At 39.0% G+C, this 23231-nt stretch overlaps 1 protein-coding gene across 3 annotated transcripts in view; it reads right to left on the minus strand.

Annotated features, from left to right (window-relative positions):
• The window catches only part of FIG4 (FIG4 phosphoinositide 5-phosphatase), a 178977-nt gene that overhangs the window by 40448 nt on the left and 115298 nt on the right, over positions 1 to 23231 (minus strand). For 2 of the 3 annotated variants that reach the window (XM_069598142.1, XM_069598144.1), the window contains 5 exons: positions 21820 to 21967; positions 20279 to 20362; positions 18163 to 18358; positions 17073 to 17155; positions 14950 to 15036 (listed from right to left, as the gene is read on the minus strand). In XM_069598142.1, the coding sequence (XP_069454243.1) occupies positions 14950 to 15036; positions 17073 to 17155; positions 18163 to 18358; positions 20279 to 20362; positions 21820 to 21967 (598 nt within the window). Of the gene's footprint in view, positions 1 to 13006; positions 13776 to 14949; positions 15037 to 17072; positions 17156 to 18162; positions 18359 to 20278; positions 20363 to 21819; positions 21968 to 23231 lie in introns of those variants that run through there. The other variant, XM_069598143.1, reaches the window with a different exon arrangement.

Below are 23231 nucleotides of genomic sequence, written 5' to 3' on the forward strand. Positions count from 1 at the left end.
ATAAAAAAATGGGCCAAAGAACTAAATAGACATTTCTCCAAAGAAGACATACAAATGGCTAACAAACACATGAAAAGATGCTCAACATCACTCATTATCAGAGAAATGCAAATCAAAACCACAATGAGGTACCATTTCACGCCAGTCAGAATGGCTGCGATCCAAAAGTCTACAAGCAATAAATGCTGGAGAGGGTGTGGAGAAAAGGGAACCCTCTTACACTGCTGGTGGGAATGCAAACTAGTACAGCTAAACTATGGAGAACAGTGTGGAGATTCCTTAAAAAACTGGAAATAGAACTGCCTTATGAACCAGCAATCCCAGTGCTGGGCATACACACTGAGAAAACCAGAATTGAAAGAGACACGTGTACCCCAATGTTCATTGCAGCACTGTTTATAATAGCCAGGACATGGAAACAACCTAGATGTCCATCAGCAGATGAATGGATAAGAAAGCTGTGGTACATATACACAATGGAGTATTACTCAGCCATTAAAAAGGATACATTTGAATCAGTTCTAATGAGGTGGATGAAACTGGAGCCTATTATACAGGGTGAAGTAAGCCAGAAAGAAAAACACCAATATAGTATACTAACGCATATATATGGAATTTAGAAAGATGGTAATGATAACCCTGTATGTGAGAAAGCAAAAGAGACACAGATGTATAGAACAGTCTTTTGGACTCTGTGGGGGAGGGAGAGGGTGGGATGATTTGGGAGAATGACATTGAAAGATGTATAATATCATATAAGAAAGGAATCGCCAGTCCAGGTTCGATGCATAATACTGGATGCTTGGGGCTGGTGCACTGAGACGACCCAGAGGGATGGTACAGGGAGGGAGGAGGGAGGGGGGTTCAGGATGGGGAACACGTGTATACCTGTGGTGGATTCATGTTGATGTATGGCAAAACCAATACAATATTGTAAAGTAATTAGCCTCCAATTAAAATAAATAAATTTATATTAAAAAAACTTGTATTTATAATATAAACAATGTTGGAATAAAAACCTAATGGAGGACATGGGTAAACCTATGGCTGATGCATGTTGATGCTTGGTAGAAACCAACACAATACTGTAAAGCAACTGTCCTTCAATTAAAAATAAATTTAAAAACCTAATGGAGCAAAAGGTGAACAATGACAATCATAAGATGCATAATGAACTCTTGATTAATTTTAAGCTTTAACAACTTTGCATGGTGATACAGTTAATAATATATCAGTCTCTAAACATGGATTGATAACGCCTCTGGTCAGTAACATTTGGGTAACAAAAGATGTATTAATATGTCTCCAGTCAATAATGTGTTAGACTCCATTGGTCCATCTTACACTTGGAATAAGTTTTCTTATCCATGGATGATATTTTTTTAAAAGCATGCATTGGTCATTTCAATAATATTGACTGAGTTATGAAGATCCTCCAAGTGGTAAGACATTCCATTATACCATATTAAAAAAAAAACTCACACTGGTTAAGATTGTTACCAATTTCATCTCACCAGAAAAATCTTTTAAGTATTGCTCATGAGGATGGATACAGGTTTCCAAAATTCTGATTTTTGGCTTGAAATATCTAACATTATCACTGGTAACAAGTACTTTCAATTGTTTTTCTTAAAGTGACAGGCTTACTGTATTCATTTTGAAAACCTATCTGCAAATACTCAAGTCTGAATACTCACAGTTTGTCTCTCAGTCATTATTTTAATTAGTGTTCCATGAAAAAAGCAGTGGGTTCAGCTCTCATATGTGCTTTTCCTTGAGGCAATCTCCATATTTTGAGGTACAACAGAATTCTTTTATGTGCATCTCCCATTTTGCCACAAAGCATATTAAAAAGACATGCATTCAAGGGTTGCTACTTAATTCCTTGATGAAGCACTAAAAATTAAGTGGAACTAGCCTACCTGCCTCTCACTCTTACACACATACACCCCTTGACCCTTCCCTCATGGCCCCTCCAATCCTGAAGGCCTGGCTGGGGATAAAAGTACATTCATTTTAGGAGCCAGGCCAGAGAAGGACTTGACTCAGTGGGGGCTGGAGGACTCCCTAGGAGTTTGCAGACCACATGCGAGCCTCACTGCTTTATGCTTTTTATAACTTGCTTTGGTTTCGAGGTGCTAGTTGTCCTTATTTGTTACTGTCCATGCTGCCTGTGGGAGGCTCCTCCACTTTTAGATGCACCCAGTAGAAGCATGGGTTGGAGAAATTCCAGCTGCCTGGCTCAGAATTTCACGTTTTGGGACTTTGGGTTTAAGTCCTAAAGAAATGAAGTTCGAGTTCCAGATTCATCATTTAAGAATTCTATAACTGAATGAACTGCAGATCCTCTGCAGGCCTTGTTTTCTTAGAAAATCAGAGGACTGAGTCCAGTGATCTCTAAACATCTTCCACTCCCCAAACGTTATGGTCCTAATATGCTAAAGGCATGTGTGCACAAATGGAACATTCTGAGTACGCTGTCTTGCACCCTTCCTCACAACTCTGACTGTATTTTTGAGTCTCTAGAAGTCATTACAGACAGGTTCTGGGAGGAAAGAAGTATGCAAAGAGTTCAGATGACATCAGCTGATTTTCCCATGATGAGACTATTGGGGAATATCCAAGATTCCATACGTAAAAACAGAAATGCTAAAATGAAATAATAAACTAGTAAACAATAAATTCAATTTAACTGTATCATTTACATGATATATAAAACCAGTAACTGATTTCATTACAGCATGAAAAAATGCAATTAAGAGTTAATACCTACTGATATGTTCAATGATATGTGTTAAAACCATTCAAACCAAGTAAAAGCAAAATCTTTGGGCAAATAAGAATAATAATGAGTAGTAGAGATTATAAAGGATCAAGTTATTGGTTTCAGAAGCTTCAAATATAATTTTATTTAGAGTTCCCAGAAACATACCTAAAGTTATATTTTGTTCTTTTTCTATCTATTAAATGTTTACTGATGTTTCTAAGATGATCAGAATTTTTTTCCCTAGCTCTATTACTGAAAGTAAATGTATCTGAACATACTAACTCTATTTAGTCAATTTACTTCCCTATTTTCCAACCACATGATAAAGGAACTAATTTAGCTATCCATCCTTTGAAATAAGTCTAGGAGTTTTATATTTAAAGAGGCATTACTTTGATGTGCAATGCTTAAAAAGCACTAATTGACTTTATTTTGACACTAAGTAATGAACTTCTAACACAATTATAAATAGTAAAAACAAAATGGTTAAGAAAGTCAAGATAGTCTCAAGGCCTCTTTTTTTCTGCATGAGGAACAGGATATATTTTATTCAGATATTTTGGGACTTAATTAGTGTTTTGGTGACATCACACATACAGAATAGAAACTGTGACCCTTTACCCATGGATGTAAACTATCTTATACAGTGTTTTTGCAAGCAAATGGAAAGTGGGTTTGCGAGGGAAGATTTTTTTTCAATGTAAAAAGTTTCCTTCTTTGCAACTGAGATCAAACTGCCATAATTTTTTTTTTAATTGTAAGATTCTAAGAGTAAGTTAAATATAAAAACAAGGCAAAACTTTCAGAGTTTCTCGTATTTGGAAACAACAGGCAAATGGAAATCAAGAAATCATGATTTGACTCTAGGCGTGTTAATCAAGGGATTCTTTAGCTTCAGCAGTCTGAACTGAAAATAAGAAAATCATCAATCAAGATGTCAAGGTAGGTTGTCCCCAAAGTCCTCCCCCTCACAAGATAGGTACTTAAACAAGTTACTATTGTGAAAATTCCAGAACCCAGGGGGCGAGGTAGGGGCACCCCCTTGGACCCACAGAGACCAAAAAGGAAAGCATTACAAAGGTAAGAAGAAGGTCTACACTCCAACTGCATTGCCCATTCTCTGGATAATTACAGGGCCACATGAGATGGCCCCTTGGCCTATAGCTTTTGGGGGGCATAGGGGAAAGGGGAGAAGAAGGAACTCAAAGTAAAAATTCAGCTCCCCTAGCACTGTGGGGTGCTTCCCAGAAAGTCCACTTGGGTCTCCCCTCACAGGGATCACTGGGGAAATCTGTGGGGCTCAACCATGGAGACTCAGACATGGAGAAGGGGGGCCAGGTTTACAGTAACCATCACTCAGATATTGGCAGAACACATTCCTCTTTGCAGCTACAGCTGATCATAGATTGCAGCCAGAGGCTCTCTCCATCTGCAGAGCTGTGCTGGTAGCCCTGTCTGGCCAGGGAACTTGGTGGGCAGTGGAAAAAAAAAGGATGCTAACTTAACACTGCAAAAACCTATGAATGTGTAAATCTCACTGGTAATAGTAAACACATGGTCAGAGTCAGATTCTCTAACGTTGTATTGGTGGTGCATAATTTGCATGCAACTCTACTTTAAATGTTAAGACGTATTAAAAACAACCATAATTAGAATAATTTGTTATTGGGCACAGTAAGTCCCAGACTTTCAAAAATGTGACTGTGCATTTGCATGTCCAGTCATGTAAGTTAGTTCACGTGTCTGGTGTACACTGTGGTGTGCATGTATCCTCTACAAGTAGTTGTGCTTTTGTCTACGTTACTGTACAGTACTGTACAGGATACACTAAGTAGTACACTATTTCAAGCCCAGGATGTCTAGAAGCAAGTGTAAAAGCAGTGGTGATGTAGCTGATACTACTATCGTCTTCAAGGTACTGTATTGTATTGTAAGATTAAAAATGTTTTCTTTTTTGTGTGTGTTTATGTATTTGTGTGAAAAGTATTATAAACCTAGTACAGTACAGTACTACATACCCTGCTGTGTTACTTGGATATTCTAGGCTAACTCTGTCAGACTTATGAACAAACTGGACTTAGGAATGTGCTCTTGGAACAGAATTCATTTGAATGTAGGGGACTTACTGTATATAATAAAAAGATGTAAATGGTATCATCAGTAACCTAAAACACAATGGGTGGTGGGGTAGATATAAAAGTACAAAGTTTCTATATGCTGCTGAAGTTATTATCACCTTAAAAATAGAATATTACAAATACACTTTATGTAAGTTTCATGGAACCATAGGAAAAAAAATCTGTAGTGGTCACAAAAAAGACTGAGTAAAGGAGTCTGAGTATATTGGTATAAAAAGTCATCAAATCACAGAGGAAGATATCAAGAGAGGAAGCAAGGAACAAAAGATCTACAAAACAGAAAATTATGAACGGAATGGCAATAGTAAGTCCTTGCCTATGAATAATTTCTTTAAATGTAAATGGATTGAATTCTCCAGTCAAAAGATACAGTGGGTGAATAAATTAAAGAAGAAGATCCAATGAAATGCTGCAAGAAGCTCACTTGAGCTTTAAGAATGTACAAAAGACCCCAAACAGCCAAAGCAATCCAGAAAGAAATAAACCATACTGGCATAAAAACTGACACAAAGGTTTGTTCCCGAGCTCTCAATTCTATTCTATTGGCCTATGCATACATGGCTGAATAACATTTGACCAGGGAGCCAAGAATACTCAATGGAGAAAAAATAATCTCCTCAATAAATAATGCTGGGAAAACTAGATATTCACATCCAAAAAAAGTGAAAATGGACCTCTTTCTTATGCCACACACAAAATAAAAACTGGATTAAAGACGTAAATGTAGACCCGAAATCATCATTTTCTGAATACAACACTTGATATTGGTATCAATATCTTGATATTGGGTTTGTCAATGATGTTATGGATAGGACATCAAAACCACAAGCAACAAAGGCAAAAATAAATGGGGCTAAATCCAACTAAAAAGTTTCTGTAGAGTAAAAAGTGATCACGAAGAGGCAACCTATGGGCTGGAAGAAAATAATTGTAAACAATGTATCTGATAAGGGGTTAACAGCCAAAATATATAGGAACTCAAACCACTGAACAGAACAAAAACAAACAATCCAACTAAAATATGGGCAAAGAATGTGAATAGATGTTTTTCCAAAGGCATAAATGGCCAACAGGAATGTGAAAAGGTTCATCGGTAAAATGAAAACCAAAACCATGATGAGCTCACCTCACAGTTATTAGAATATTATCAAAAAGGAGAGATGACAAGTGCTGGCAAGAACATGGAGAAAAGGGAACACCTGTTCATTACAGTGGGAACATGAACTGCTACAGCCACTATGGAAAACAATATAAAGGTTCCCCGAATAATTAAAAATAGAACTACCATATGATCCAGCAATCATAAGTCTAGCTATTTATCTGAAGAAAACAAAAAACACTAACTCAAAAAGATATATGCACCGCCCTGTTCATTGCAGCATTAGCGGCAGCTGTCAGGATGGGAAAGCAACCTCAGTGTCCATCAATGCATGAATAGATAAAGATGTGTTACATATAAACACAAAGGAATATTATTCAGCTCTGTATAAAAAAGGAAGTCTTGCCTTATGTTAAATGGATGGAACTTGAGGGCAATTTGCTAAGTGAAGTAAGTCAGACAAATACCACATGATCTCACTAATATATGGAATCTTAAACAACTCTACCCTCCGAAAAACCCCAAACAGATTGGTGGCTGCCAGAGACAGGGGATGAGGGACAGGGGAAATGGATGAAGGTATTCAAAGGTACAAACTCCTAATTATAAAGTAACTTCTGGAGACGTAATATACAGCATGGTGACTGTAGTTAATAATACTGTTTTGTACATTTAAAAGTTGCTAAGAGTAAATTTTAAACGTTCTCACCACATACACACACACATATATACAACTGTTACTATGTGAAGTGATGTTGCATTAACTAACCTTATTACGGTAATCATTTTGCCGTATATGCATACATCAAATTATTACACTGTACACCTTTAACTTACACACATTATATGTCAATTCTGTCTTAATAAAGCTGAAAAAAACTTAAAAGGAAAACCATGATCCTATTTTAGCCTGTCCTACTAACTTATGAATTAATACGAACATCAATGGTTTGTCAGTTGAGATAATCATGAGACAACTGCCAAGAACTCTGTGTTGTTACATCTAAAACTGGAAATATACTATAGTGAAATGAAAGCTAACAAATATTTATCATTTGTCTTGCCATCTGCTTCAATTTGTTAACCCTGACATTTCTTTTTTTTTTTCCATCACACCTAACTATTGCATGACATTCCTTAAAGAAGTTAAACTACTGAATATTACTCATTCCTAATGTATTTAATGCTTACTGCACACTAGGTATTATGCTATGAACTGCAGACACAAAGGCAGGTAAGCCTTGCACTCAAGTAACTTAAGAGTTTTTTTTTTAATTAATTTCAGATTAAAAATACCACAGCTTTTTTTTTTTATTCAAGGACTTTCTGTTCCCATTAAATTGGGAGGGATGACAGAAGGATGGTTACAAAATGAATGGACCTTTAATTTTGAAAACATAATGGTAGTATTTCTTAAATTTCTTCATAAACAATAAGAAAAATAATATCAAAATGCTAAACACAGAAAATTACTGATCCAACATTAAGACTATTGATGCCTATTGGTGGATTCTAAACACAAATTAGGACTTAATGGGATTTGTACTTTATTTTTAAAATCATGTGTAAAAGCCCCAAAGGGTTCTGAGTCACACATACGATGACAGATCTATATTTAAATATAAAATTGAAATGCTTTTTTCTTGTATTGGAACCAAAATTTTATCTTAGCTGGAAAGACTTCTTGCAGAAGCTCAGAGAAGACAAGGGCAATGAATACATCATACCTGGGCTCACATCATCATCGTGCAAAAGGAAAGGCGGTTAGGAAGGCACGGTGACATGGCACAAGGCTCAGTAACCACTCCATCTGCCCAAAACCATCCCACTCACCTTCTATCCACAGAATTGATGGTAATTTGGTAAACTACCAAAATAACAAAAGGTTAAACAGTTATAAAATGTGATTCTTTATGCAGAGCTAAGAAAACCAATGAGTAATACTCTTCACGTGGCCACAGATATGCAGATCTGTTCCCTCAGGATTAACCTGCTTGTTCATGTGAAAAAAATAAGTATTCTAAGGGCTAAAAATACATTTAAACCCCCTAAATTCTTCATTTCTATCAGTAATTGAAGGATCCCCCCCTTTAATAGGACCATGGATCTCCAAAACATTTAAAAAGCACATATAATAATCTATTTAACTTGGACCCCATCAAAGAAAGATACAAAATTTAACTTACTTTCTTTTAAAATTAAGTGCAGAAAAAAAAACACCCACAAAATCACTGAATCTCTGTAAAACCTCTTGCTGTTGTTCAGTTGTTCAGTCTCTTTTCAACCCCAAGGGCTGCAGCATGCCAATCTTCCTTGTCCCTCACCATCCCCCAGAACTCCAGACAATCACCTGATCCTATCATTGTCCCAAACTTGGATTTGTATTTCCAATTCTGGTGACCAGATCTAGTCAACATAGGTAGAACACTCCTGCCTCTAACACATTCCTCACACCTAATTAGTTACCAAATTGTACCATGTCCTGCAGAATCTGCCCTTACAAAATAAATCCCTTTATTTCAGCAGCCAAAAGCAGGCTCCAATCATTTTCTTGCCCTGGGGTTTCTAATAGATGTGCTGTTTCTCTCTTGGCCTCCAATCCATTCTCCATGCTATTTTCACAGTAACTTTTACCACATCCCTGATTAAAACAGGCTTCTAGGACAAGAGTCACTCTCTCACCTAGCATCTCTTTCTGACTGTTCCTGTCGGTCTGTGTCTCTGGCCTCCTCACTGAAAATCCTCTTGTATTAGACACTGAATTCTGTATGGGTCTCCAAAAGTGGTGTGTGGTCTTGAACCTTTGCCCTCTCTGCCTTCTTCAACCAGATAACTCCATTTTCCCTTAAAATTTAGCCTGGGTGAAGTCTGCCCAGGAATCTGATTTGTATTCTTCTTTGCACTCCCACAGCTTCCTCTTCACACCACCTCCCACCTTCACAGCACTTCCCACCACCTGGAATTTCCTGGCACCAGGGAAACCCTCAGAAGCAGAGACTATCTCTCTCTCTCACTCAACTGTGTATTAATGTACATATACCTAACCTGGCATACAGTGCCTATAATGCCTTACTGTATTACAGAAGTATGCCTTGGGCTTCCCAGGTGGCACAGTGGTAAAGAATATGCCTAACAATGCAGGAGATGCAGGTTTGGTCCCTGGATCAGGAGGATCCCCTGGAGGAGGAAAAGGCAACTCACTCCAGCATTCTTTCCTGGAAAATTCCATGGATAGAGGAGCCTGGCAGGCTATAGTCCACGGGTTCGCAGAGAGTCAGACACAACAGAGCACACACACAAGTATATCTTACTTTATGGAATCACTAGCTAGGTTCTTGGAAAATAAGAAAAATCTATATTGGCAGGGTGGAGACTCAAGGCCTCATGTGAACCTGCAGAATTTCCATAAATGGTATGCTTTGCAGTCACCAAAATAAAATAGTCAATATACTAAATTTTTAAAATATCAAAGTTATTTTAGCTACATTAAATTAATTACACAATTACCTACAATTAAATTTCCATTTATTACTCCTTATACGCTAGAAACCTTTCAGGATAGCCTTCTCTGAAAGGTTCAAAAAATTCACCCTGTTCCATTAAAGTTTCTTGTTTAACACAGTATGTAGGTGCTATAATAGATAATATTCAGAATGCAGGTACTATTATAGATAATATTCAAACAAAGAGGCGTTCACTTTTCTGTCTTTCCTTTATACATCTAATAGCTTTTCATTTTGAATTTCAGCTGGAGCTTCCTGCTACCTCCTTCCTTTCCATGGTCATCTCAGTGCTCAACTCATTGTAAGTAATGAGAGTGTATTTTCCAAAGCCTGCATTTACTTACCCACTTTGGATACACCACAGAAACCTCTTACACCTCTTTCTGATCCCTTTTCTTCCTGATCTCTCTCTTGTCTATTCCAGACAGAAATTATTCACGCATTTTCATTCAAACAACAAACATTCATTAAGTGCCTGGATAATGGGAACAGAGTTAAGATTTATAATTCATTTGGTCTCAGAAAAGGTGCATTCATATAAACTCAATCTGTGACTGTTATCCACAGTGAGAAATGCATTTTGCATGGCAGATTGGTACACAATGCTATATTTATGTATAGAAATAAAGTTTCATGAAACAAGACTTAACCCCTGTGCCATGCACTAGAGCCTTCTACTGGACTCAGTTCAGTTTCTTTTCATTTTGTTGTGTGGAAGCCTACTAAATTAATTTCATAGCCCACTAATGAGTCTAGAATTACAATCTGAAAAGCACTATCCTAAAATACAGGAAAGAGATTTGTGTTTTGGAGAGACTACTGTATTTTAAAAACTAAGCAGAGTTAAAAATACCGGAGGGGTTGGAGATGGGATGGCAAAGGAAAAAAGAGGGAGAAAGAGGGAGGTAAAATAAACAGGGGGTTAGGAAGAAGCAGAAAGAGATAATTAGAAAAGCATATATAAAAAAGCCAGAGAGGGTTAAAGAGAGAAAAATAAAGGCCAGAGTCAAAGAGAAAGAAAGACTTCTGGGGTAGTTTCTGGGGTGAGAGGAAAGGTCACAGCCTAGTTTCCTTGGGCTGAGGAGCTGCTGTCGCCATCATCTCCCTCCCATGGAGCGAACTAGCTGCTAATCATTGATCACTGCTTCCCGGCTGCTCTCATCCTTAAACCTTTAAAGACTGCACCCCTGGGTGTTTGGAAAAGATAACAGGAGTGGCCCATTAAACACTTTTTTTAGCCTGCAGTGGAGATGAGAGTATTATCTGCAGAGGACTAGATGAAATCAACGGTGGCGTGGGAACCCTGGAGTGACATGTGTATAGAGACACAGCATTGAAAGTGACACCATGGAAAGTCAACAAAGTTGAGCTAAGCACAGCCTAGTGTCATGCTCACTTCATGGGTGTGAAAACATGCCCTGACTCTGTGTAAGAGCATCCTCTGATGAGTGAGAGGATCCCCTAGCCAAAGCTGAAACCCAGGGGCATTCCCTCTAAGGTCAGCAGATGCTGTTTATTGTGAGATGTTCTTAGCAAATAAATTCAACCTATGGTCCTAATACAGCAAACAGTTATTTAGCTCATCCGCCATTGGAAGGATTCTAAATTAGACAGTTTTTACCAAACTCTACGTATTACATTGTGAACCATTTCTTTAAAGACAAATGTTTAAACAAGTGAGACATACACCTGGAATAGGTGAGCCATGGAATAGTAGGCACTAATAATACACATGTTCATGTTTTTCTTAACCTCCACTGATTGGCATAGATCGCTTAGTTAAAAAGTGCTGAGAACTGGGAGCATACAATGAGGGCAGGGTGGTCCTGAATACAGTGCCCCACCTGCCTGGGCTCAGCAAGTTCTTCCCTGCAGGCCGGTCTCACTCTGCATCTGGTCACAGGTGCAAGTGGAAACAGGACAGAGAGGAAACAAACGCTAAACCCTTGATGTGTTCACTCTTTTCCTCTATTAGAAGGTAGTAGGGAAACAAACAGGAGAGGGCAGAGGGTTTACGAGCAGGAAGCACAATAGGGGAAGAACTAAAGTGATCAAGGATGGATGAGGTGGGCCGTGAGAGATGCTCACAGCGCCCCGCGCGTGCTCGGATAGTAATGGAGGTGGGGGTGAGAGTCAGCACATTTCAACAGACATTTACAGAGCACTCAATTTAGCTACAGTTCAAGAGGCAGCAGGGGAACTTACAACTTAGGATGGCAATAACCCTAAAAAGCAGTAACACTGTTCCCAGAACGTCTTAACCTCCATACCATGTTATGAATCAAGCAAAGTGTGCCTGCCCAGGAAGCAAGTCTACATTTGAGACAATAGGCTCGGGACCAGGAAAAGAATAAAGGCATATTCTCTTTAAATATTATTAAAAAAAAAAAGTTCAAGCTCAACAGGGCAGAAACACTATGTTTGCATCTGGAGCCGCCTATAACCCAGATCATGTCAGAGGATCAAAATAAAGGCTGTTCACACTAATAACCCAGTATTTTTACTGCTGTGGTTATAAAAGCAGTTGGTAACACTAGGCATTTACAGCTTAGTGATGGACAGCCAGTTCGTCTGGGTTTGAATGTCAGTTGCTGTTTGACCTTGGGCAAGTTAGATAACTTCTCTGTGGGATTTCCCCATCTGTAAAATGAAGACGATAGTTAAGACCTACTTCCTAGAGTTATTGTGAGAATTGCGTTGATACAGGTTAAGGTACATAGAACAGTGCCCATCACACACTGCTCAGGAAGTGTGGCCTGATGTCGTTTTTCCCTAATCAGCACCCACACACTGAGGGAGTGGCATGAGTCAAAGGGAGGGTCACACTCAAAGAGGATATAACTGAGTGTTTGGGCTGACAGTGCAGACACCGACCAGTCTGGGGTTTAAGATCCGCTCCTAAGAAATGTCCCACAAGAGCACGGGCGACCATGTCCAGCTCCTCCATCCAGTTTTCCATACCTCTGCTTCAGGAGCTCCTGGCCTACTGGCTCCTTGCCAGCTGATCACTGTCAATGTATTTTATATTGGTTGTTACATACCTCATTTAGAAAAAGAGTACTTGTTTGCCTCATAATTTCAAGACAAACTGATAAAGATTATGAATTATCCAGAAATCAGTAGACACAAATGTACATAAACTTAAAAAAACTTGCTATATTTTAAAATATACTAGAACCTGAACCATAACAAGATGAGGATTTGGACCATCTCACATAAATCTAATTTCTCTTGGTTTTGGCACAGCTTTAAAAATCTAAAATTGAATAGCTGACATTTTAAGAACCTAGTTACAGAGTTTCAATTTAAAGCAAGTGCACACGCCACATGCACACACACACACACACCAAAAAACAACACTCTTGAGCAGTTGCCATGACAACATAATACAAGGCCTACCAAGCTCTTTGTTATCCTGCTGAAGACGCTGTGCAGACGCTCATGTTAGATTCTTTACTAATTAAGTGGAAAAGGTTAACAAAATTCGAGATTCACATGGTTTTTTTTTTTTTAATCTGTGCTAAGACTCAGAAAAGCAAATACTAAATACTGTAAGAAAAAGAATTTAAAAATAACTTATCAGCAAGACCAGTTACAGATCAAAGTAGACAAAATGTTGAAGGAAATGGGAAGATGTTTTTCTTTTATCTTGTATGCTATATTCCCTTCAGTATCTGCTCCTCCTAAATTGTACTATACTATTTAAATGGAAGAATCAATTCAAATAATACAGTTTGATAACAGAGTCTCTTACTTTACCAACACATTTAAATACTTTTCCCTCTTTGGCCCCCTCTAATATCAGCTCATTTGGGAGCTCATACTTCCGTATGCTAACTAGACCTAAGAAGGAAAACCTGTTTCTAAGTTAATGAGCTTTTATGTTTTTAAAAAGAGAAAAAAAAAATAGTGACAGAGGAGAGAAAGCAGGGATAAATAGACCTTTTGGAGGCTGTGATAAAATAATCTTGGTTTTCCTTCCCCTTCTCTGGACTAGCCATCTCTGTGTCTCTTCTCTGGAGAAGGCAATGGCACCCCACTCCAGTACTCTTGCCTGGAAAATCCCATGGACAGGGGAGCCAGTGTTAAACCCAGACCCCCTTAAGACTCACGTGTAGATCTTCTCAGTCTGTTATTCTTTCAAGTGGTGTCATCTTTGACCAATGGCTTCAGTTATCATCAGTATGCATTCACAATCCCAGAGCCTCTTTTCTGAGTTCAGATCAGTTGATCCAATTGCTTCCTAAACATGGCCACTTTGGTTCCCCCTTGAAAGGCAAATGGAGTTCTCCTACAGTGCTCTTTACCTTGATAAATGGCAGGTCCTAATAGGTATTAAGTACCTATTTGCTAAGTAAATGAATGAATGAATCAATCAATCAAACCTACGGCACAAACCAAAAATCCTAATGACCGTCCTTGGTAAGGCCTTTTTCCCATATCCAACTCCTCTCTATTTTACTTCCCAGACATTTCCTAGATTCATCTCATTTCCAAAATTCTCCCGGCCACTACTCTCTAAGCCACCAGTCTTTGCCTGGATCACTACAGTAGCCTCTTAACAATCAGGAACACACAGATATAGTACAGACAGAAGTCAGGCAATCAGTATCAATGGTTTATTAAACTAACTGATAAAGTTGGACTAAGAAAAGGGAAGAGAACATTTACTAAATGTCAACTCTATGCCAGACACTGATGTAGACACATTACATATTCCACCTCACTTAATCACCACAGTGACCCATTTTCATAAAAGAAACTCAGCTGAGCACATGGCATCAGGGAGCTACTCCTGGTCACAACCTCCGCTTTGTTTGGTCCCCAAAAGCAGAGAACAATGATAAATACAAAGAAGAATGTGACGATGGTGATGATCACAACGTAATGAGAACATATTTCAGACATGGATCTAAGCACTTTGTATGCATTATCTCAGTGAAAGTGTCACCACCCTCCCATGAAGCAGGAATTATTATCACATTTGCAGATAAAGAAACTGAGCCACACAGAACTTAAAATTACTTGCTCAAGGTAAAAAACCCCTAAAGTGTCAGAGTGTTTATTTAATTTACTAAACAGCAAGTTAAAAGAACTGGTGAAGATACCGTGCTAGAAAAGAAAAACCACTCCTGCCCTCAGGGGTCTGGCAGTGAACTTGAGGAGCTTGTCTCCAGGGTCAGATCTGTTTTTTCCATCCTGGCCCTACCCACTGGTGGGAATCCCCCAGCGACTTCAATCCCATTTCTAAAGGGTGCATTTCAAGCACAGGTCAGGCTGCCAGCCTCTTCCACATGCCCACAGATTACCAGTTCTCCTCCAACAGGATACCAGGAGGAGATGCTTTAGTGCTTATACTAATTTGGTCACAATATTTCTCTTACAAAGTCTTAAAGGCACGAATACGAAGATTATTTTTACAAGGTCTAATCTAGTACTTACAATTTTATAACTCCATCTGGGCACCTGGAACAGAACTGCTGGCTGCTCTTGTCTTGTTTATGTTGACTCTGCCCCAGCTGCACAAATCTACAAATTACAATGTGTAAAAAAAGTAAGCTAAAGGAACTACCTGCCACAAATTCAGCAGATGACACAAACTGTACGGGTGTTTGAATGACAGTAATATACTTCTATCAGAAAAGCACACAGAGGACCCCATGTGACACAAGACTCGGTTTATAAACGATGCCTGATGTTAGAGTGGGTTTATGAGAACAGAGGAGGGGGAAATGCTTACAGTTTAAGTTATAACCGTGGCTATAAAAATGAAAGAAAACGTTTACTTTGTTGCATTCTGTTTACTCAAACGTGGTATAGAACCTGAGCCAAATGTTCCTGAGGCCAGAAAGATGATCGTAAGCCCTTGCGGATCTGAGGGTGACCGCAGCAGGAAGCAGAGGGAAACAAGGGGAGAGGGATGGTGCTTGGGTGAGATAAATGACAAGGGAATGGCAGATCAGGCTAGAGACCGCTCCTGAAGCAAGGACTTGGTTCCTCAGGACCACAAGAATCCCCACGCGTACAGCAGCCACTACTAAGGGTACTTTCAACAGAGACAGGGGGCTGAGGAGACCACCTGCTGAGCTTCACTGACCCACCATGCCTCCTCAGAGATGCCTCCACCACACTAAACCGGACTTGTAGCTGAGGGCCAGAGCAGGCCCCAGGCCTGCTCAGCAAGGTCAGAGGATGCCTATAGCAATGGGCCCCTGATATTTCTCAAGTACACCCATCCAAGGTGTGGCCTGTGCTCCATGCATCCATCTGACCCTCAGGGATGCAGCCTGTAGTTTTTATTAGGTTTTTTAAAGGTCAGGAAAAGTGCTTCAGAAACTACCAATTATTAAATCATTACAGTGCAATGAAAAACTTTTAAATTAGCTTAGTCTTGTCCAGCTTTCATCTTCAGCGAGTGAACATCATTGACTTGTATACTTATGCTCTCTGCAGTAAGTAGAGTCATATTAGTCACTAACTCCAGATAATTTATTCTTCTAGACCATGTTGCTTACAGAGGTCTACTTCAGCTATTTGAGTTGAGTGACAGAGTGTGACAGCTGTTATGAATGCACTGTGTGTCCAGGAGTGAGGAGGGTGTGGCTGAGTTCTGAATGACTCAGTTGACTTCCAGTAGGACAGTGATACATAGTCATACCAGTGCTTCTGCAGCTAAGAAATGCTATATATTTCTATATTTTACATATTCTCCAGCAGATCTTACTAATTTGAAGTAGAGAGTGAAAAATAATCAGTTCAGTGGATTCTGCAAAACAAATACCCTCCTTAAAAAAGACCTGAAGACTAGTAATCATTTATATTACATTTTACATAAGCCAAACTTACATAAGTGGGATCATGTTCATTTGAAATAATTAAGAATTCTTAATACATATATTAATACTAGGTTGAGGGGGTGTTTAAATGGGTGTTTAATCCTTAGGTTTTTGAGGATTTGGGGGGGAGGAATTCTGTAGAGAATCTGATAACTATTAATCTTCTCTGCAAACACACACAGACACATTTTTATGTACGTGATTTTCTGGATACCTTTTGGTAGATCTCCACCTTTTAGCTAGATCTTCCTCATAAAAGTCTATAACACTCTGAATTGGTACATCACTGCTTCCTTTTTCCTCCTCAGTCACCACTCCCACAGTGCCACATCCACCCCCTCCGCCCACCCCAAGCTAAACTGAATACAAAGTCCTCAACTGTCAATATCCCAAGTTCATTTTGTAAGAAGGTACTTGATCTTGAGAATTTGTTAATGCAGGAATGCAGAAATGCATTTGAACTTCAGTCTGCAGTTTACATTTGGGCAGTGAAAATACGTGTAAGTATCATAAACTTTTATCATTCAGGGGCCCAGGAGTCTCAGGCAGTAAGTAGGGTTTTTAACTCCAAATATAAGTTGTTTCAGAATCTGACCTAAATGCTACTATTCCAAGTGGAATTCACTTCCTTCTGTATGGCTGACCACTTTCAATTTTAAAAGTTATATTAGATGTAAGTTATTGTAATACATTTGCATTTGTCCTCAATTTCTCTTGAAAATACCTTACCTTAAATAAATGGAAAGATCTTCTTCTGACAGGCCATCTGAGAGGTTGATTCCATACACCTCTTTCATGGGCTGGACTACATTCTGGGGTCAAAAAATAAGGGAATCAGGAAGAGTTCTTAGACATCTAGCACATTAATAATTTCCAAAAATGAAGAAAATGACCCTGTGAATTTTCCCATAAAAACCATCACAATGTTTCAATGTATTCATTACATTTCTAAGTTAATGATTTTTTACAAACTGTATTTCATTTTCACTAAAATAGTTTATTTTAGATAAAAAACTAGTTGGTAATTACTAATTGCTTTTGTATAATGCAAGAGTTGGCAAACATTTTCTGTGAAGGGTCAGGCAGTAAATACTTTACGTTCTTTGGGTCACATCATCTCTGCCACAGCAGCGTAATTCTGCTGTTACAGGGTGAAAGCAACCACAGATAACATATAAACAAATTGGTAAGGCTGGTTGTAAATTAAACTTTACTTAGAAAAAATGGCAGCAAGCTGCTTTGGCCAATAGGCTGCACTTTGCCAATGACCAGAATAACAGATTTAGTTCCCATATCATTACCTTTTATTTGCCATGTCTACCTCAAATGACTTCTGGCTCTTTCTAGAAATCCAGTTCCCCTAAAGCTAAATTTGATTTTTCTATTGTTCACTTGTCTTTTGTTTTCCCTCAATGTACTATCCATATCAAATTCAACAGGATGAACTTCCCACTGGGATTAGGCAGAGATTGTGAGGCCCAGGTGCAAACCCTGCATTCCCGTAATGTGCTAAGCAAGGGAACAAATGGACCTCAAGTAGATGGGTTGCTCAAAGAGGGACAGGATTCACTTTAAGAATTCTGAAGTGACAAGAAATTTACTATTACACGTGGACGCAAAAATAGCAATTTCAGGAACCATTTTCAGTAATATCTTTGCCAAATGTATTCGTCTCTGCAGCACCTCCCACACCGCGCATGAGAATGGTGGAGTGAGGTGACGTGACTCTCCCTCCCTCTCAGCCTTTCAGCTGAACGCGGGATTCTGGAGCTGCTTGTCCAAAACCTCACTGGACAGCAGCCTCTCCTGGGTCCCTCACCTCTGTCACTTTGGCACTGTCGCCCAGGTCGGTCATCTTCACTGGAGTGGAGCGCTGCGACACGGAGCCCTCCTCCTCTCGGTCGGTCCCGGAGTCGTCTTCCGAGCTGCTGGACACCGCCTCCTCGCTGGGCGGCGGCGGGGCACTGGCGGCTGTCTTCCGCTGTAACACAGCTTCTTCTCTGTTGCTCTTATTTCTTTAAAAAGATGAATATGGATGTGAAGCATCTGTAAACTGAACCCTCAGTGCTCACCGTGTATCACCCTGTCCCAAAGCCTTAGTCCTGGAGAAGTGTTAAGCAAATGACTGTGAGAAGCTAGCGTCTGGATTCAAGCTGTGCTGAAGGGAAAAGTTTAACATTTTATCATGTACATGAACTGACCTTCTAGGAATTTAAGTTTTGCTATGAATTCAGAAAAAAAAAGCAAGTATGTGCTTGCAGTGTGCAGAAAAGCCTTTCTACCACTTGGCTACTGTGTCTTCCCTTTTGGTAACTGAAATCAGGATTTTCAAAATTTATAGTACAATAGAAGACTGTTATGTTTGAGATATTAGTGAAATTACCTATAACTTGTAGAAGCATTAAGAAAGGGTCGATAGCCAAATCCATGTGTATTTCTGGCCTTCGTATGAATTTTTATCAATCACAGTGGCAGCTGATTACTTGTACCAAAGTAATGAGCAACTGATGAACATAAACTACGATTTTAAACTGTTTTAAAACAATTTAAGTAGTGAATAACTATGTTTGCTGACGATGTCTCCTAATAATAGAGAGTGGATGAGGGGAAACAGAAAAAAGTACGCATGATTTGCTTTTATTTCAGTGTCAAATTTGAGAGTAGTCAGAATACTGTTTTTTTCTTAATTTAAAAAATGTATGGTAATATTTTTGGATTTTATGAAAAATATTTAATATATTTAATATTCTTACTTGAAAAAATTCTCTGCAAGGGACTTGAAATACAATATTCTACATTTTCTAGAAAAGAAACAATTAATACTATCTAACCATGGGTTAGATATTAGAGAAAATAAATTCATTTCTGACTTTATGAAACTAAAAATTGAAGTTGATACATTTCAGAACTGTACACTAATTCTTTTAAATTCCTCATAGCACCTGGTCCAGGACACATATTTAAGCCACATTAAGTGGCGTTATCTCAGAAATAGTAATATCAATATATATCTCATTGTATAAATCACACATGTAGTTAGAATCCAATTAAGACCCTGTACACACTCCCAAATACAATTAGGACTCAGAATCCACAGTCTGGCCAGGGCCTAGGAGAATTCTTATCACTGAGATCACTCAGGTCAACGGTAGTAACAGAGATGCACACACTAGGACATGTTTCATTCCAGTCTCCAAGCATAAAGATTTAAACATGGTTTGTTCTCTTCTTCGTACTACTGTATACAATAAAACAACAGTCATCGCCCACACAATGTTAAAGGAATACACAGAAAATCTATTAAGTCCTCTGTCTGAGCATTTGCTTTAATGTTTCCTCCGGGTGCCAGCAAAAATAAACACAAGTATACATTTTTACCTAAGTCTTCTATGTTGTGGAAAACAGAGGATGTGGAGTTATTAAATGACATACATAACATCTGCTACCTAACTTTATGCCATCTACGAAGCATCTAATTTAAGTAAAATGTACTGTGTTGCTGAAGTTCCCATAAATTCTACTTTCGGTGTCGAACATGCTTTAATAATCCCAGTGCTATAAATAAGCTATCTGTATAGATGCAGCGGGCTTCCTAGGTGGTGCTAGTGGTAAAGAACCCACCTGCCAATGCAGGAGACATAAGAGGCACAGGTTCTATCCCTGGTTCAGAAACATTCCCTCGAGGAGGAAATGGCAACCCACTCCAGTATTCGTGCCTGGAGAATCCCATGGGTGGAGGAGCCTGGCTGGCTACAGTCCATGGGACCACAAAGAGTCAAACACGACTGAAGTGACTTAGCACACCAATAGATGCAGTGTAGGTACTGTGCTGTAAACTATGACTTGAAGTGATTAGTTTTGGGTGAAAATTATTTTGCAAGTGCTATATTATTTTATGTGAATCTTTAAAATTTTATTCTACATGTAAATCTTACCCCAATACTGATTTTCCGGTCTCATCTGGCTTACGTACAGTAAACGGACTTGGATCAATACCAACGGTCTTAGGCATGAAGTCACTGAAGAAAGGGGAAAAAATTCCATGTGAATCACTGTCCATCTAGATGGTTTCAGCTTCCCTCTCTATCCACATTCTTATACTGTTCCTTCTTAGCCTTCAGAGGTATATATATTTTAAGCGAAATACTCAAGGGAGTTTAGGTGATCTGGGCCATAAGACCCCATGAATTAATGGCACTCAGTAACTTCAATGTTAGCAGTCTTCACTGTGAATTTTCTCTGATTAAGAGGCCCAACGATTTTGAATTCAAGATTTTGTTTCCTGGAGCAGAATTGATATCTGAATTACTATTAAGATTCATCTCTGGTTGTATATCATGATTCATTTTCAAGTAAAATTAAACTCATAAAACTGAGGGCAAGACACTAAGCTGCTCGGTTTTATGGACAATGTTTTTATTACACTATAGCACCTAAGGAGGCAGACACAATTATAAAAAACACGGTGGTATGAATTGAAGTATCAACATCTGTCTCATTAGTCTAGAATTAATTCATTATAACACTGGAACACTTTAAATAGAAACTTTTAATTTACCACTTACTGTGATAAGCTGAAGCTACTTCCTCATGATACAGGGGCTACCTTACTATTACTGCTGAAGCCAGATGAAACTCCTTAATAGATGCCAAAGAAGCAATGGTTACATGATTTATGCAGATAAGACTCATAACTTCTGGCAAGGATACTGCTCCAAGCATGTGACTCAATATTACATTTTTTGAAGGAAAAGAAAGTAATATTGAATCTGACTCAAAATGCCTACTTAACAGTTTGAAAATGTTCCATTCAAATGTAAGTTTAATTTTTCTTTCTTTTTGAACTACTCAGTTGATCCTCATGATTTATGGATGACATATTTGAGAATTTGCTACTCACTAAAATTTATGTGTAACCCAAAGGAAAATGACGATAACCTCACAGTTAAAACTGCTAAACTTTAGCAAGTATAACTGAAAATCAAGCAAGTAAAAATTCCAAACTTTCTATCTGAAATCAAAGCAAAATGTAGAGTAACTTCTAGGAAACAAACCATGAAATATGTTTCACCATGTACTATATTAAGTTTAGGCACACATATATCACATTTGAAGAAAATGTGAAACAAAGGGTAAATACAAGACTGCAAACTTTAGTATAAAACATAATGATCAAAACTGATTATCTGAGCCTAATTTTCTTAATCTAGACCCATCATTTTCCTAAAAGGCCCCACTAAAGTCCAAAAGAGACAGAAAAATGAAGTATGTTCAAAGGTGACAGACCAGGATGGAGAGCTGCCCAACATTAGAAGGACTGCCTCCTGAGTAACGGGCTCCCAATTGCAGAAGGAATTTCAGAGGTTGGACAACCGCCTGCAGCAGCCATGCAGAAGAGTAAAGGAAGGCATAGCTAAACAAACTAGGAAAACCACAGTTCCCCAGTGCTTCCAGTTTCAGAGAATTCACAACATACCGTGCTGAACTCGTCATAGCCAAGCAAAAGGTGTCATCAAAGCTACTCAGCTCGTATGGTCGAAAGAACTCATTGTGGATGTCAATCTCCTCTTCGTATTTGTGAAATTTCTTCACTACTAACTTCTTTAAGTTCGCAGCACAGATAACTAAGAGAGATACCGCCTGTTACTCTTAAAAGTCTTCAGATTACATCTTATAAACATTTCTGTCATGTCAACTGTGTTCACAGAGAGTACACTGAACGAGGCTCAGATCGTGTCTCTGGCACTTACGCGCTTGGGACCGGAACCAGACATGTGCACAGAACATGCATGGCAAAGCTGAGCAAGACAATCGCTAAGGAGGCAGAGGCCTCTGGAAGCTGGGGTGGGAGTGGGGAATTATTTAAGAAATCAAATCACTCAATCCTTTAAATTCCTTTTTTCTCTTAAATAAACACCTACTGCCATAGAGATAAAAATTCTGCAGCTATTTTATTAAATTTTCCATTATATTTCAAATCCTCTTTATTACGGGCAACATTAGGTTGTTACATTCCCATCTTTTTACCCAGAACAACTGAATCTTCTTCAGTTCAGTTCAGTCACTCAGTCGTGTCTGCCTCTTTACGACCCCATGAATCGCAGCACACCAGGCCTCCCATCACCAGCTCCTGGAGTTCACTCAGACTCACGTCCATCGAGTCAGTGATGCCATCTCATCCTCGGTCATCCCCTTCTCCTCCTGCTCCCAATCCCTCCCAGCATCAGAGTCTTTTCCAATGAGTCAACTCTTCGCACGAGGTGGCCAAAGTACTGGAGTTTCAGCTTCAGCATCATTCCCTCCAAAGAAATCCCAGGGCTGATCTCCTTCAGAATGGACTGGTTGGATCTCCTTGCAGTCCAAGGGACTCCCAAGAGTCTTCCCCAACACCACAGTTCAAAAGCATCAATTCTTCGGCACTCAGCTCTCTTCACAGTCCAACTCTCACATCCATACATGACCACTGGAAAAATCATAGCTTTGACTAGACGGACCTTTGTTGGCAAAGTAATGTCTCTGCTTTTCAATATACTATCTAGGTTGGTCATAACTTCCCTTCCAAGGAGTAAGTGTCTTTTAATTTCATGGCTGCAATCACCATCTGCAGTTATTTTGGAGCCCCAAAAATAAAGTCTGACACTGTTTCCACTATTTCCCCATCTATTTCCCAAGAAGTGATGGGACCTGATGCCATGATCTTCATTTTCTGAATGTTAAGCTTTAAGCCAACTTTTTCACTCTCCTCTTTCACTTTCATCAAGAGGCTTTTTAGTTCCTCTTCACTTTCTGCCATAAGGGTGGTGTCATCTGCATATCTGAGGTTACTGATATTTCTCCCGGCAATCTTGATCCCAGCTTGTGCTTCTTCCAGCCCAGCATTTCTCATGA

The sequence above is a fragment of the Ovis canadensis genome, chromosome 8 (assembly GCF_042477335.2).
Source record: "Ovis canadensis isolate MfBH-ARS-UI-01 breed Bighorn chromosome 8, ARS-UI_OviCan_v2, whole genome shotgun sequence".
In the NCBI taxonomy this organism is placed as follows: domain Eukaryota; kingdom Metazoa; phylum Chordata; class Mammalia; order Artiodactyla; family Bovidae; genus Ovis; species Ovis canadensis.